Raw genomic sequence first — 14,261 nt, forward strand, 5'->3', positions numbered from 1 at the left:
AATAAATACACAAATTAATGATTCAAGACTATTTTGTTTATAACAGGCAGGATCATCACCACTTCCAGACAATGATCCTAGAGATAAATACCTGTATGAATTACAGGTATTCACAGGTGCAAGAAAAGGAGCTGGTAATTACTTCAAATATTCTATATGAGTGTGGTTTGATGTTACAGTCTAGATAAAACAAGTTTAATATCTTTTTGTCAGTGTATATTGTAAATTTCAAAGAATATGTGTACTTAATTTAAACGTCGCTGTTTCTTTTCATACTAAACCATATTCACTTTTAAACTCTAATAAAGTATCATACCTGTTTACACTCCCAAAGTAGGGGAAGACTCCCACAAAATCAATGACAAATTTAAAAAAATGTTTGAAGTTCACTAGTGACATTACTACAACATAAGGATACCTTAACATAGAAGATGCAAAATTGGAAAGAAATAAGTGTAAGTGTTTGTAAGAATCAGGCAAAATGGAAAAAATCAGAAACATGCATGTCAAAACCCCACCAATCTGACAATGTAATATCACTCAGGGATATTGTCTATTGGAGAAGACCATTATTTGATCTCTGCATCACTGTCTGTGCTCAGAAATCTTTCAATAGAATCTTAGAAAAATGTTCATTTTCAGTGCATTTCAATGAAATTAAAACTCAATGGTCCAGTATGATATGAAAATTCTTGTCTGTTTTCCTTGATTCTGATGCTGAAAAAAGTCAAATAAAACTATCAAAATGGTGGTTTTTGTCATGCCATGTTTCACACACTGCCTGATTCTTACAGATACTGACACTTAATAACTTTTGGAATCTTTATTCTTTAGCTAACATCGTTTAATTTAACTTTTGTAACTCGTTATGATTTAAAAATACTGCCCGCTCTTTTGCTGATGAGCATTTTCTCTTGGATTGAAATATGTTCTTTACAAAACAGGCTTATATCAGATTGTAACTAGCATTTTTTTCCATTTCCATTTTTTTGTTATATCCTAAATAGATGTATTTTGAAGTAATGGAACTGTCTATTATAGCCTTCATATACTTGTATTTAATGTGATGTATATGACAATATAGGTACAACAGCCAAAATATCGTTTATACTGACTGGAGATCAGGATGAGACTGCACCCAGATACTTGGCTGATGAGAAAAGACCTGTACTTCAGGCATCTAATATTGATGGCTTTGTACTGGCTGTACCCCGGCCACTTGGGAAACTGACACACTTACGGTAGCATTTGTTATTTATTATACAATAATTTAATTGTCTTTTAATGTACTGTACAGGTGGATGATTTTATGTGTGTAATATTGCTCTACATATACTTCTTGTGGATAAAGAGCACATTCAAGAAGACCAATAACCATAATTCCAAATTAATATTGTTAGTGATAATCTTTCTGATGGCTGATGTGCCTTGACAGGTCATAAAATCCATTTTATCAAAATTTGGTATATATATATAGAAGGGTCTGAAAAATTCCCAACGATGTTAGATCTGTCAAATTTGCAAAGCAAAATTTTTGTCATTACCTCTGCAGGACTCAAACTCATACTGCTGTGATATCTATGGCAACACCGCCAGCACAAATTCCAGCACCCTAGACCACTCGTTGTGACATGTATTATTAATTTGATCCTCTATCCTACATAATAATACCTAGATGAGCTGTCTCGTACTACCATACATTGTGTACAAAGTTGCAACTCTAGATTAATCCTACGAGGAGGAATGACCCGGCCAGCAAAAGCTATATTTTTTATAGCCTAGTTGGCCAAGTTGTCTAGGGCGCTGGACTTTGTGCAGGTGGTGTTACCATAGATGTCACAGCAGTACGAGTTTGAGTCCTGCAGAGGGAACGACAAAATATTTGCTTCCCAAATTTGACAGTTCTAACATTGTTGGGAATTTTTCAGACCCTTCTATATGTTTACATCATCTTCCCTGTATCAATTTGATCTGATTGAGCAGTGTAGCGTATAGAGTCGTCACATTCTGAGACGTTGTATAATATTGATTTGTTTTGACATGCATCATTAATTTGATCCTCTATTATACATAGTAACACCTAGTTGAGCTGTCCCATACTACCATACATTGTGTACAAAGTTACAACCCTAGATTAATCCTAAGAGGAGGAAAGACCTGGCCAGTGAAAGCTATAATTTTTATAGCCTAGCAGGCTAAGAGGTCTAGGGCACTGGACTTTGTGCAGGCGGTGTTCCCATAAATGTCACTGCGGAGGGAACGACAAAAAACTGTTCCATAAATTTTGCATAGTAGTTTGAACATACTTTCTATTTTCTCAATTCATGATGTGATCAACGGAAATAACCCTTATTTTCTATTTATAAACTTACAAGTATATAAAATGATGATTTTATATTTTCACACTCTGTAGGATTTGGCATGACAACATGGGAAGTAGCCCAGAATGGTATTTTAGTAGGATGCAGATAGAAGACTTGCAAACAGGGGATAAATACTTCTTCATTTGTGAGAACTGGTTGTCTCTAGATGAAGATGATGGACTAGTGAGTATTATTCTATTCCATGCATATTTTCATCTGATTTAAAATAGTACTATAATAGTTTTTACAAATTGGTCACATTTATAGATTTTATTTTTAATCTCTTGTTTGCTATTCACCACATCAGTGTGGTTTTTGGGACACACATGTGTCCAAAGTATGTGACCCTTACTGTCTAACAGTTCTTAGTCTCCATTTTTTATGCTATTTATCAGTACACATGTGCTTTGAAAGTTTCTAGATCAAGTACCATCATTGATTGCCCTTTGGTCTTTAAAACTTTGATTAGAATTCAAATTTAACCAGGAGATTTTGAGGAACACTTCTTTCAGTTATTGTACATTTTATCATACCTGCGCAAGTTCTTGTACTTACAGATTGACAGAATGATTCCAGTAGCAGGGCGAGCTGAGCTCACCAGTTTTAACTATTTATTTTGGACTAAAGCTAAGTACAGCTTGGCAGATGGTCATCTCTGGTTCTCTATATTCAAACGTCCAGCCAAGAGTAACTTTACAAGAATCCAAAGATTGACTTGTTGCTTATCTCTGCTGTTTGCCACTATGTGTACCAGTATTGCTTTTTATAATGCTGATGAAGGTTCCAATCCTAAAGAATATGGTGTAGGTCCAGTGACTATAACTCCCACAGGACTTTATATTGGAATAGTCAGTGGATTGATGTCATTACCTATAAATCTGCTGATTGTAGCTCTTTTCAGATTCTCTAAACCTTTTCCTAAAAAGGTAGAGGAAAGACTATTGTATAGGTTCTACAGTAAGTTTCTATGTTTACCCTGCTTCAAAAAGAAGGTTAAAGCAATGGATGAACAACAGGCTGAAGAAGAGAAGAATGATATAGTCGGACAGGCCAGAAGGAGAGAGAAATCAGATTTAGATGCTAATGCTGTCAAAATAGAACTTGAAAATGAATTGGACATGTTAGATAAAGATGACAACCAAAATAAAGATGAAAATGTCAAAAATATTGAAACCAGATCTCCTCCAAGGAATTATGTCAAAAAGCCATCTGCTGAGCTTAATCCAGTTCCAAAAGTTTTGACACTTAAGAAAGATGAGGACAAAAAGAAAAAGCCATTTAAATTGCCATACTGGGGGATATATATAGGCTATGCTTTGTCATTCTGTACTGTTGCAGTAGCATTCTGGGCTACAGTGGAGTTTGGTGGAGTGTTTGGCCCTAAGAAGTCTTTGGAATGGCTTATATCATTCTTTATTTCATGTTTTGAATCAATTTTCTTCTCACAACCTTTAAAGGTATGTTTTATACGCCTTTTAGAGAGTACTGAAAAAAATTGTTTAATGTAATGCAGTAACCTGATTACTCATTCTGAAAAAAAGCAATTTTAAGTTTATTTAACCATATTTAACCATAACAGATTGGATAACATAGTGGAATAAGTGATAAGATAAATATTGGCAAAAACGTATTGAAGCATCAAAATCCAAAGCCATGACCAAAAAATGAAATCTAGAAGCACAGACACTTCATTTACTCAATATAGACAACAGAATTAAATACATAGAATTAAAGATAAAAAAAACAAAGGAGCACACAAAAACTAAAGCACTTGCATGAAAAAACTGGGAGTGGCATCAGGCAAGCTTGTAAGCTAGCAGCACCAGCAATATTACTTTATAAAGAACAAATAAGCTGTTTTATATAAGTCTAGTAAGGTCTTTGCCATTAATTTATTGAAGTATTTTGAATGTGTTTGTAGGTGATCATTATTGCTGTGATTTATGCCATTTTCATTAAAAAACCAGAGGCCAATGATGATGAGAATGAGAAACAGTTAGAGGATGGAGAAGAATGGCTACATACACATCTAACAGAGGATGATCTAAAAAACCCTGATAAAATGAGAGAATTAGAAAAATTAAAGTCTACTGCACCACTTCCTCCAGAGCTGGATTTCTTAAAAACTGCGAGAGAGGAAAGGTCAGTTTATATACTAACAGGCATGATATATTATAGTACAAAAATATCGTCTATTTGCTGTCTGTCCATGAATCCCACCTCCTACAATGCCTCAAAAATGCTGAAAGCAATTCTTTATGAAACTTCAATTAACTGTTTGTTTCAATTGACATAAGCTACATTTTGCATTTCGCTCTTTAGTAGATATGGGTTTATAACACACAAAAAGTGTGATGGACATATCATATTCATCAGTGAGTTCCTGTTCATTTGTCAGTCAGTTTGTCTGTCCACATATTGTATGTATACTTTGAGGGATTATACTAAATTTCTATTATTTGATAGAATTAGCATTGTTATTTATATATGAAGATAGCTTGTTTATCATTATTGATCATCACATTATACTTTACAGCAAAGAAAATACTTTTTATTTTACATAACTGGTACATGTAAATTCATAAATTTATCCACAGTTAAAGTCTAGATAAATACATTATATATTTAATTATTTCAGACAACATGAGTTAGCCATGTATTCCTTACTTAAGGAGATAGCTATCTGTGTATTTTTCCTGTATTTCATCCTGATGATAGCCTATACTAACAGAGATCCCTGGTCCTACAGACAGTATAACAACTACAATAACATGTTTAATTTGGGAGCGTTCTCTCCTTCATATACAGTCAAGTTTGAAGAGGTAAACATTGACTGGTTGCTCTTCAATTTTTATGTTTTGAGTGGTATCTTGTCTCGTCTTTATACCCTGCCACTTGAAGTGACGAGGTATTACCCTGGAGTGTCAGTTCTTCCTGTGTCTTTCTGTCTGCCCACTGACAGTTTCCAAATCATACTTCAAAAAGTATCTGAATTTCAGTTTGATTGGATTAAAAGTTATAGCCAATTTATGTTGTGTCCTACCGCCACCCCCCACCCACCCCCATTTTTTTTCTTTCCAACAATATTTTTTATTTTTTTGTAGTACATTGTATAAAACAGTGAAAGTTTTTTTGAGGTTAAGGAGTAAAAGATAAACAGTTGCCAATTAGTCCCTTTATTAGACAATATTAGATCTTACACAAAGTGCATGCCCCGAAAAGCAACAAAGTAGAGTTGATATCATGAAGCACAAAAAAAAAAAATATCTGTGAAAATATGGAAGTTGCTTTACAGATTTGCTTATTTTTCTTTCATTGAAGCCTTTTTTACTGATGTAATCAATTCAACTCCTTGGAGTTTTTTTTTTATTTGTCATTGTATTGCTAATTATTCACTGATTAACTTTTTATATTTTTAGATAAGTTCTATAGCACAGTTCTGGAACTGGACAGAAAATGCCTTATTGAACAGTTTATATGATACAGACTGGTATAATGGTGACACCTTTACAGGAAGTTCTAAACTTATACAAGATAAACAGACAATTTTGGTAGGAAGTGCTAGGCTGAGACAACTTCGAGTTGTACCTTGTAAGTTAATTCCTTTGTCACTTTGTCTATATTTCGCTTAACTATCTTCGAATCAAGAAAACATGCAAAAGTGACTAAGTACATTTTTGCGCAATTTAGTTTATCTGCAGTAATTGATATGGATGAAGTATGACAACAAGCTCGGATACTAGTTATAATACCTGCACCCGGATTTATATGGGCTTGGCCCCCAGTTTCCGCTTTATTGGTTCTGGCAATGTTTAGGAAAGAACAATTTGTTTCCATCTGCAAGCAGCATGACTGTGCTTTAAAATGGCCCCTGGTCACAGCAGAATTAATCTAGAGTGCTTTATTTTGCCTCGAATCTAAATAAGAATGAAGTCTCTCCTCACCATTACTTTTTTAACCCATTGTATTAACTATTTCTGGTTTTAGTCCAAACTGAGGCCAAAAATTTAAAGAAATATTCATTCTCTCTCATGAGTGATCCTCTAGGGTACTCCTGATCACCCACTCGTGACTACAACAAAAATATACTTGGCTTCACTGGCCTTCACAGGGTACAAGCTGTGGGATTAATGTGCTTTTTTTTTGTTTGCTCCTGTTGAACCCCACATTTGGCAAAAAATGGCCAAAAATGGACCCTCCCACCACCTCCTCACCCCATCCACCTAATCTTGTGATCACCTATATTTATCTTTTATACAAAAATCAGCATCTGGACCATTGTGCAACTAATTTGCATAAGTTTGCAAAACATCGAAATCTAGACATTTTTTCAGAACAAATCAGCATGACAAGGGTTAAGGGAGATAAACCAACTTAAGGGTTTTACATGTTAAAACCTTGTCAGTGCAACTCCTCCAAAATCACTCATGGGATTTTGATGAAATTTTAAGGGCAGGTTGGGCATCATTTGTAGATTGGCATGAAGGAATGTATTTACTGTTGGATGACATTAAAGGGAGATAATCAATTTAAGGGTTTTACATGTTGACCAAACATCCCCCAAGGTATTTACCAATGACCCCAAAACATATCAGATTTTATTTATCATATTTATCAAAATTTGCAGTATTACAAATTCAAAATACCTAAAACACTGAAGCTTCATTCCTTGTATTGCACATGGTAGAACCTCTCGGTGATGGCATATCCAAAGTTGCAATATATATATGATTGGTATTTTTTGTATTTGAAACCATGTAAGTGCAACTCCTCCTTAATGGCTCCAGAGAATATCATTACATTTAATAGGAATGTTGGTATGTACATTTGCATGAGGGAATGTAGCTCCTGTCAGAGGATTCGAAAGGGAGAATGTATGGGTTATATATTTAATTTCATATTCTGGTACGGTATTCTCTTTGTAAGCTTGTCCACAGTTTATCTACTGGTAGTTTATTTTGCAATATTTTCTGTTTGAAAATTCTAACTTTATAAGTAATTTTTTTTAATGAATGAAGTGTTTTCAAATGTTATGATAATATGATTGTAGATGAATGTGAAGCCCCCAAGAACTACCTTATACCTTTGTGTCGAGATGATTATGGGTATTTCTCAGCAGAAAAAGGCAACTTCAAACAGAAATGGCTGCCATTGAATGCATCAGGTATACTGTATTGAAGTGTTTGGCTTAATTGATATGTTTTATACTTGAGAACTGTTTGGTAATGTCTTACATAGTAATATTCAGTCATTTTAATTTATGTTAGAGCTCTAATGACAGGGTAGAATGATATGTTCACTGAAATTCAGATGTTCAAACATACATATTTTTAGTCCTAAAGAGTCATTTCCATGCAATAGAACTTTTGTATATTTTATAGACCAATTTGACACTCCTGATGAGTTCTTCACCTACAGTACATCAGAGAGCCTAGGTGGTTATCCATATTGGGGAATATTTTCTACATATGGTGGTGGGGGCTATGTTGCTGAACTAGGACAATCTATGACTGATGCAAGATCTGTTGTACAGTCATTAATGGATAATAACTGGGTTGACAATAATACCAGAGCCATATTTATAGAAGTCAATCTTTACAATCCTAATAACAACTTATGGGGAGTATGTTTATATGTTCTGGAATTCCTGCAAACTGGAGGTTAGTTTTATTCCTTTGTGTACTGAAATCAAAGAATGCTATGGTATTTCAAACAGTATCAGTTACTGTCAATGGACAGTGGTATGACAAAGTAAACAGAGATATATAAGCAATGGACAAAATATTTAATAGGAAAAAGGCACACAGAAAAAGTACATAACTTCATCAATAGAAGTAATAATACACAATAATTATAATTTACATTGAACATTATAGTCTTTTAATATTAATAGCATTAATGTTCCTTGGAAAAACTATCGTAATGTAACAATTTAATATTACGGCTAATTAATTTTACAGGGATTGAGCCATTTGAGAGATTTTTCATATTTCGGCTTGATCGTTATGGCAATGGGTTCATGTACTTTGTTATGGCAATAGAACTGATAACTATGGGCTTTGTAATCTTCTATACTGTTAAAGAAGTCAGAAACATAAGAAAAGAGAGATGGAGGTACTTCAAGGTAACCATCTAAATACCTGTAGATACATTTCCATTTATAATCTTATTTACTTATGTAGTTGAGAATAATGTTCATCCTACATTTTTATACCCCCCACTTTGGAGATATGTAATAGTTATGGTGTCTATCCACACCTTTTTGATTACAGTTTTCTCTGCAACTACTTTAAATCATAGCTACTTCATAGCTACTTGGTGTTTTGACATCAATTTTGTATATGTATGCCATATTGTGGGATACAATATCAGGCTTGAGTGAAGACTTTTATATTTTGACGGTATAATCTCTGAGGTGGTGGATGTTTCCTTTAGTTAGAGTTATTTCTAGTTTACCACTAGGTTGGGGCAAAATTATTCTGGTTACACAGAATTTAATTTTTTTTTCAATTCGTCTATCTTTATAATTTACACAAATATATTTGCTACCTGCTAAAGCACTTTGACTAATGAACTCTTGTGAGAGAAACTGTCCTGCTTTAGACAAAACTTGCATTCATGCTCGCTTTGGCTATTACTGAAAAACCTTTGATAATAAAGTAAAATATTTAAAGTATGTCTATGATTATAATAAAAAAACAAATTTTTTGATTGCTGAAGTTGTAAAATATTCCTTTACACCAGCAGGAATTATTGCCCTTTTGATGGTTGTAACATTAATGACTAAGTCAGTATATCAAGAGTGATATTTTAATCTTGTATTACATTTTGTGAATACCTTATGTTAATATAGATGGTTGACTCTTTTTAGGACTTTTGGAATGTGTGGGAGTGCATTGTACTTGGTCTGGCCTATGCCCTCATCATAGTGTTTATATACAGATCAGTGATAAGTGTGTGGATGATGAGAAAAATCCGAGATAATCCAAATACCTTTGTCAACTTTTTCTTTCCAGTAGTTTTAGATGAGGTAAGTTATATCTATGTACCATTGATAAGCTGATGATTCATCAGCAATTTACAATTGTAGATGTATCCATTGAAAAGTACATTCACAATCTTAATTATTGGCATCTACCGGTACTTATTTTTAAGTGTTTATTTTCACTGAACTCTGATGAAGTGATAACAGTTTGCAAATCATAATAACTGATGCATTTTAAATGGGAATTCATATGTACACATGTATCTATGGGTATTTGCTTATTTTATTTATTGACAAGGTCTTATATACACAGAAGAATTAGATGTTACAGCTATTACAGCTACTAGGAACAATATTCACCAATATAAAGGCTATAACCCTTTCATAGTAATGAATATTGTGTACATCCCTTTGTGATTGTATGGATCGATCTGTATATGTACAATACATTTTACTGCAAATTTATTAAATACTGAACTAGTTTAATTATAGATCGAATTTCAGAACTAGTGCAATATTTATCTTACTTCTGACTTATTTTCCCACCATTTCATTCTAAAAGTACTGTTTATTGATATAAATATCATCCACATTTAAAAATACATGTAGAATATGGGTACATTAAAACACATTTACATAAAATAAGTTTTATATATTTCAGTGTTGTGGGTACTTCCTTGGTATTCTGGCATTTATGGAGACATTAAGGTTTTTGAGACTTCTAAGATTCAACAAGAAAGTGGCGTTATTTGGGTCAACAATGTTTTATGTAGCTAAACCTTTGATGAATTTTGGAATTGTTTTTATGTCTGGATTCCTAGCATTTTCCATAACTGCTTACTTCTTCTTCAACACATATATGTTCGACTTCAGAACCTTCTACTCAACAATATGGACACTGTTATCCATGATGTTAGGTATGTTTATATCTCTACAATATTGATCTTGCTATTCCTGGGCAATATTATAGGTAAGTAGATACACAAATAAACCAGATGTTTCTATTCAAGGATCTATCCTCGTCAGTCAACATTACAGCAGAAGTATTCTTTGTTGTATTACTTTAGAACATAGGTAAAAGTAAGCATATTGACAGGAAGACAGTAAGTTTTAGACATCAGATAGACAGAAATATCTCACTAGTTTTGTGACCATAATGAAGCAGGGCCTAATCTAAGGAGAGAAATTAACAAAAACTTATTGATGTCTAGATTTGGCTTTGTGAAGGTATTTTTGTATGTTTTTATTTACAATGGGGACCTGTGTTAAAATTCTAATGTCATTTACATAACATACTATGTTGTCAGTAAAATAAGTTTACACAGAAATAGACAATAGACCATAGACAATTTAATTTGCACAAACACATTTACAGTAAATGATTATGGCATGAACAAAAACAGTACAATGTAATATACATTACATATAAAGTAAATTTATGACCATGGTGCAACAGTGGTGTAAATCTGATCAAAACAGATTAATCTATAGTTTTAACGTTATATATTAATATAATTTCTGTTAAATTAAATTGACTTTCGATTCCAACATTCACTCATGAATTTGATAGTTATTTTTAGTATTTCTATAGAGCTACTGTTTAATATATATGCTATGTCTCTTGGTGTGAGGTGAGGTTTTGATGAAGAAATTAAATTATGGTTGTCCAATTTCATTCTGTATTGATTTCTTTGCGGTGTGTAGTGGGTGCACACCGAGAAGAAATGATATTCATCCTCTATGTTCCCACTATCACATGATTTACAAATACGTTTTTTTTTCTCTCTATGTTTTTGTACCAACTCCTTTCTATTTCTAGTGCATGTGCACTCATACGAAATTTACTGATGATAGATCTTTCTATTTTAGATTTACATAAATCAATATATGGGGGTCTTTTAGACGGAATAAATATTTTACGGAAAAATGAGTTTTTCATTCATAGCTATTGAGCCTACTAAATTTTGCTTAAACTGATCTTGTAGTCTTTGTTCGATTCTTTTGATATAAAATTGAAGGTTATTAAGTTGTAAGTTAAGATGACAGAACCCTAATTTATTTAGAATATTTTTTACATGGGACATTCACAAGTTGTTGTTTTTAACTTCACTGAACATTTCGTAGACTAGTATATCAGGGGAGTTCAGGATATGGTTTAAAAATTCAATCGTATTAAATTGAACTGTTAGATGTAGAGATGTTCTGTTCAGTTCTGCTAAGCATGCAATGTTTGTAGTTTTACTATTTACTCCAAGGATTTTTTTTTTATGAATTACAAATGTAAGTCATTGAAAGTTTTATTTCAAACCTGTTGATAGACATACTGCAAACAGTTAGAGTTCCTAGTTATATGAGTATTTTATTTCAGGTAAATTTGACTATGAAAAGGCATGGACAAGTACAAGAGTTGCTGGACCTATCATTTTTGGATTGTTTGCACTCTGTTTTAACTTTATCTTGGTGAACTTCTTCTTAACTATTGTTATTGATGGTTTTGAAGTGGTACGCAATGACTTATCAAAACAATCCAATGAATATGAAGTGGTTGATCATATGATGAAAAAGGTTAAATTCCTGATGGGCATAGATGTTCCTAAGAAAAGAAAACCAGGTTATTCTATGGACCCTAGATTAAACATTTACACTTATATTGAAGGTAAGTAGTATATAATTAGGACTACATTGAGATTGTAGATGCCCTAGTTTACGTGTGCTATATGTAATATGATGAAGTCAAACATTTGTGGAAAGTAGCTCTATAGTTCAAATTATAAATTTTACTCATTTATGTAATCCCATATTGGAGTGATCCTTAGATAGGAGGAAATTACCAGTAACAGTATTAAGCTAAATATGTATCAACTGTAGTTTTGGGAATGATTTAAATTTAAATCTAACTTTTGCCAAACATGAATTGTTAGTCATAAATTCACTCATTTCTGAATTCATAGTATCTTAAGAAATTAGTAAAATGAAAATAAGAACTTGTCCCCAAAATTCTTAGCTTTTTAAACAAATACACACTATTTTGATGCACTCACAGACATGTTATATATTTTCTGTGTATTTGTATTTCAGGCAAATCTTCAGATCAGGAATTATGTGACAAGTTAGACAATAAGGTTGCAGATATGATACAGAAATGTAATGGTTTAGCTGAGGTTCCAGAACAGGATGACAGCCTTGAACAGGAATTACAGGCCATTCAATCAAAAAAGCAAAGAAAAATTGTCACAGGATAGAATTATAATACTGCTGTTAAAGATTTTTATGGACAATGGAAATTTAAATGAACTTAAGGATATTTGTTTGAAAGGACATGTTTTCAATCTGAGTTTTGTTGTTATTTTGTTAGTAATAATGAAGTTTTAGGCATATTATGTGGTTGGTCTTATTTTATATGTTCACCCACAAGTTTGTGTGGACTCATGCCATCATTTGGTGTCTGTGATTTTACATAAATTTCTCCATTGAAACCATACATCTGGCATAGTTTGGTGGCGAAACATTTAAAGAAAATATATATTATGTCTTTAATCAGAACTAAGTGGCTGCTGTATCTGTAGATAGAACAAGTGGGCAATATACTCCTTTCTGTACCCTTTATCTTAGATGTGAGACATAAAATCTCATTTCAGATTCATCACATGCTTTTCATTTTGGTCAACCTTGTCCGAAAAGTCCTTTATAAGTCCTTTCTCTGGTCAAATTTGGGAATTTTAGTTCACAACTCAAAAAAAAAAAAAAAAAAAACAATAACAGAAAGAGAAAATTGTAATATTTGCAGTATAACCAAATTTGCGTTATATATATAAGTGATACATCATCTAGGTTGTATGGGACATCACTATTGAAGTACATTGATGCATCCCCTAGGTTGGATGGGACATCACTATTGAGGTACATTGATACATCCCCTAGGTTGGATGGGACATCACTATTGAAGTACATTGATACATCCCCTAGGTTGGATGGGACATTAGTATTGAAGTACATTGATACATCACTACTCCTACAACGTAAGAGGTTGTAATTCTGTTCCTCCATACCCTAACCTCTTACTTCCGAGCGCCATATGCATAACGCTCGTTTCGCCGTTCCTTGAAATCGGCAGAATTATAGTAAACTATTTCCCATTTGAAATGTTTTATACAGTTTCTTTTCCATTACACGGGAGAAGGTGACTAAAGAAAAACAATGACCTTAAAATGACAATTAAAATGAACTTCATATTTGGTTTTTAGCTTTTTGAGTGTGTTATTCCGGTTGATAAAATTACGGATTTTAAAATTTGCGAAACGAACATATCAAATTAACCAATGAATTGCCTTTACCAACTTTAAGTTTGTTTTGTCAAAAATATATTGTATTCTGTAAAATTAGTGACCTAATTCAAAATTGTTGGTCATTTTGACAACTGCCTTCATTACAAATGTTTTCTAGGTATTTAACAAATATTTAATTTTTTTTGTTCGATTTCCGGTAGGTTAAACTTCTTTTTTGTAAATAAAAGACAAAGTATTAAAAACACTAGCTAATTAACATTTGCAGTGGCTTTCAACATGTCAGATGCTAGAGGTTAGGATGGCACCAAGTCAGAAAATAGCTTGTAAGACAACTTCTAGCATTGCTGGAGAAAGGACATCACTATGAAAGTACATTAATACATCACGTACGTTGTATAGGACATCAATATTAAAGCTCTTATTTTGCAGATTTTGACAAAATGAATGCAGAGCTTTAGAAAAATCTCATCTTTTTTATTAATAATCCTGAAATTTCTGAAGCAGATTTGTTATTACAGTTAAAAGCAGAACCATGGTGAAGTAAAATAAAAATAAGTAATTCCATATAAAAACTGTATTAGCCATAGCAACAATACTGAATCCAGTGTGCTTAATGAAATATGAAGT

General features: G+C 32.8%; 1 protein-coding gene across 1 annotated transcript in view; it reads left to right on the top strand.

Moving 5' to 3' along the window:
* The window catches only part of LOC148618469 (uncharacterized), a 53,034-nt gene extending 40,306 nt beyond the window's left edge, over positions 1 to 12,728 (top strand). The window contains exons 29-42 of the mRNA XM_088577451.1: positions 47 to 134; positions 1,085 to 1,241; positions 2,414 to 2,546; positions 2,921 to 3,820; positions 4,285 to 4,505; positions 5,002 to 5,185; positions 5,783 to 5,954; positions 7,414 to 7,527; positions 7,745 to 8,023; positions 8,324 to 8,487; positions 9,235 to 9,393; positions 10,010 to 10,265; positions 11,717 to 12,004; positions 12,427 to 12,728. Of these exons, the coding sequence (XP_088433577.1) occupies positions 47 to 134; positions 1,085 to 1,241; positions 2,414 to 2,546; positions 2,921 to 3,820; positions 4,285 to 4,505; positions 5,002 to 5,185; positions 5,783 to 5,954; positions 7,414 to 7,527; positions 7,745 to 8,023; positions 8,324 to 8,487; positions 9,235 to 9,393; positions 10,010 to 10,265; positions 11,717 to 12,004; positions 12,427 to 12,590 (3,279 nt within the window). The 3' untranslated portion in view covers positions 12,591 to 12,728. The remainder of the gene's footprint in view (positions 1 to 46; positions 135 to 1,084; positions 1,242 to 2,413; positions 2,547 to 2,920; positions 3,821 to 4,284; positions 4,506 to 5,001; positions 5,186 to 5,782; positions 5,955 to 7,413; positions 7,528 to 7,744; positions 8,024 to 8,323; positions 8,488 to 9,234; positions 9,394 to 10,009; positions 10,266 to 11,716; positions 12,005 to 12,426) is intronic.
* Positions 12,729 to 14,261: the final 1,533 nt, after the last annotated feature.

Source organism: Perna viridis, chromosome 4, assembly GCF_037379345.1.
Source record: "Perna viridis isolate PV_CMFRI_1.1 ecotype Kerala chromosome 4, ASM3737934v1, whole genome shotgun sequence".
Lineage (NCBI taxonomy): Eukaryota > Metazoa > Mollusca > Bivalvia > Mytilida > Mytilidae > Perna > Perna viridis.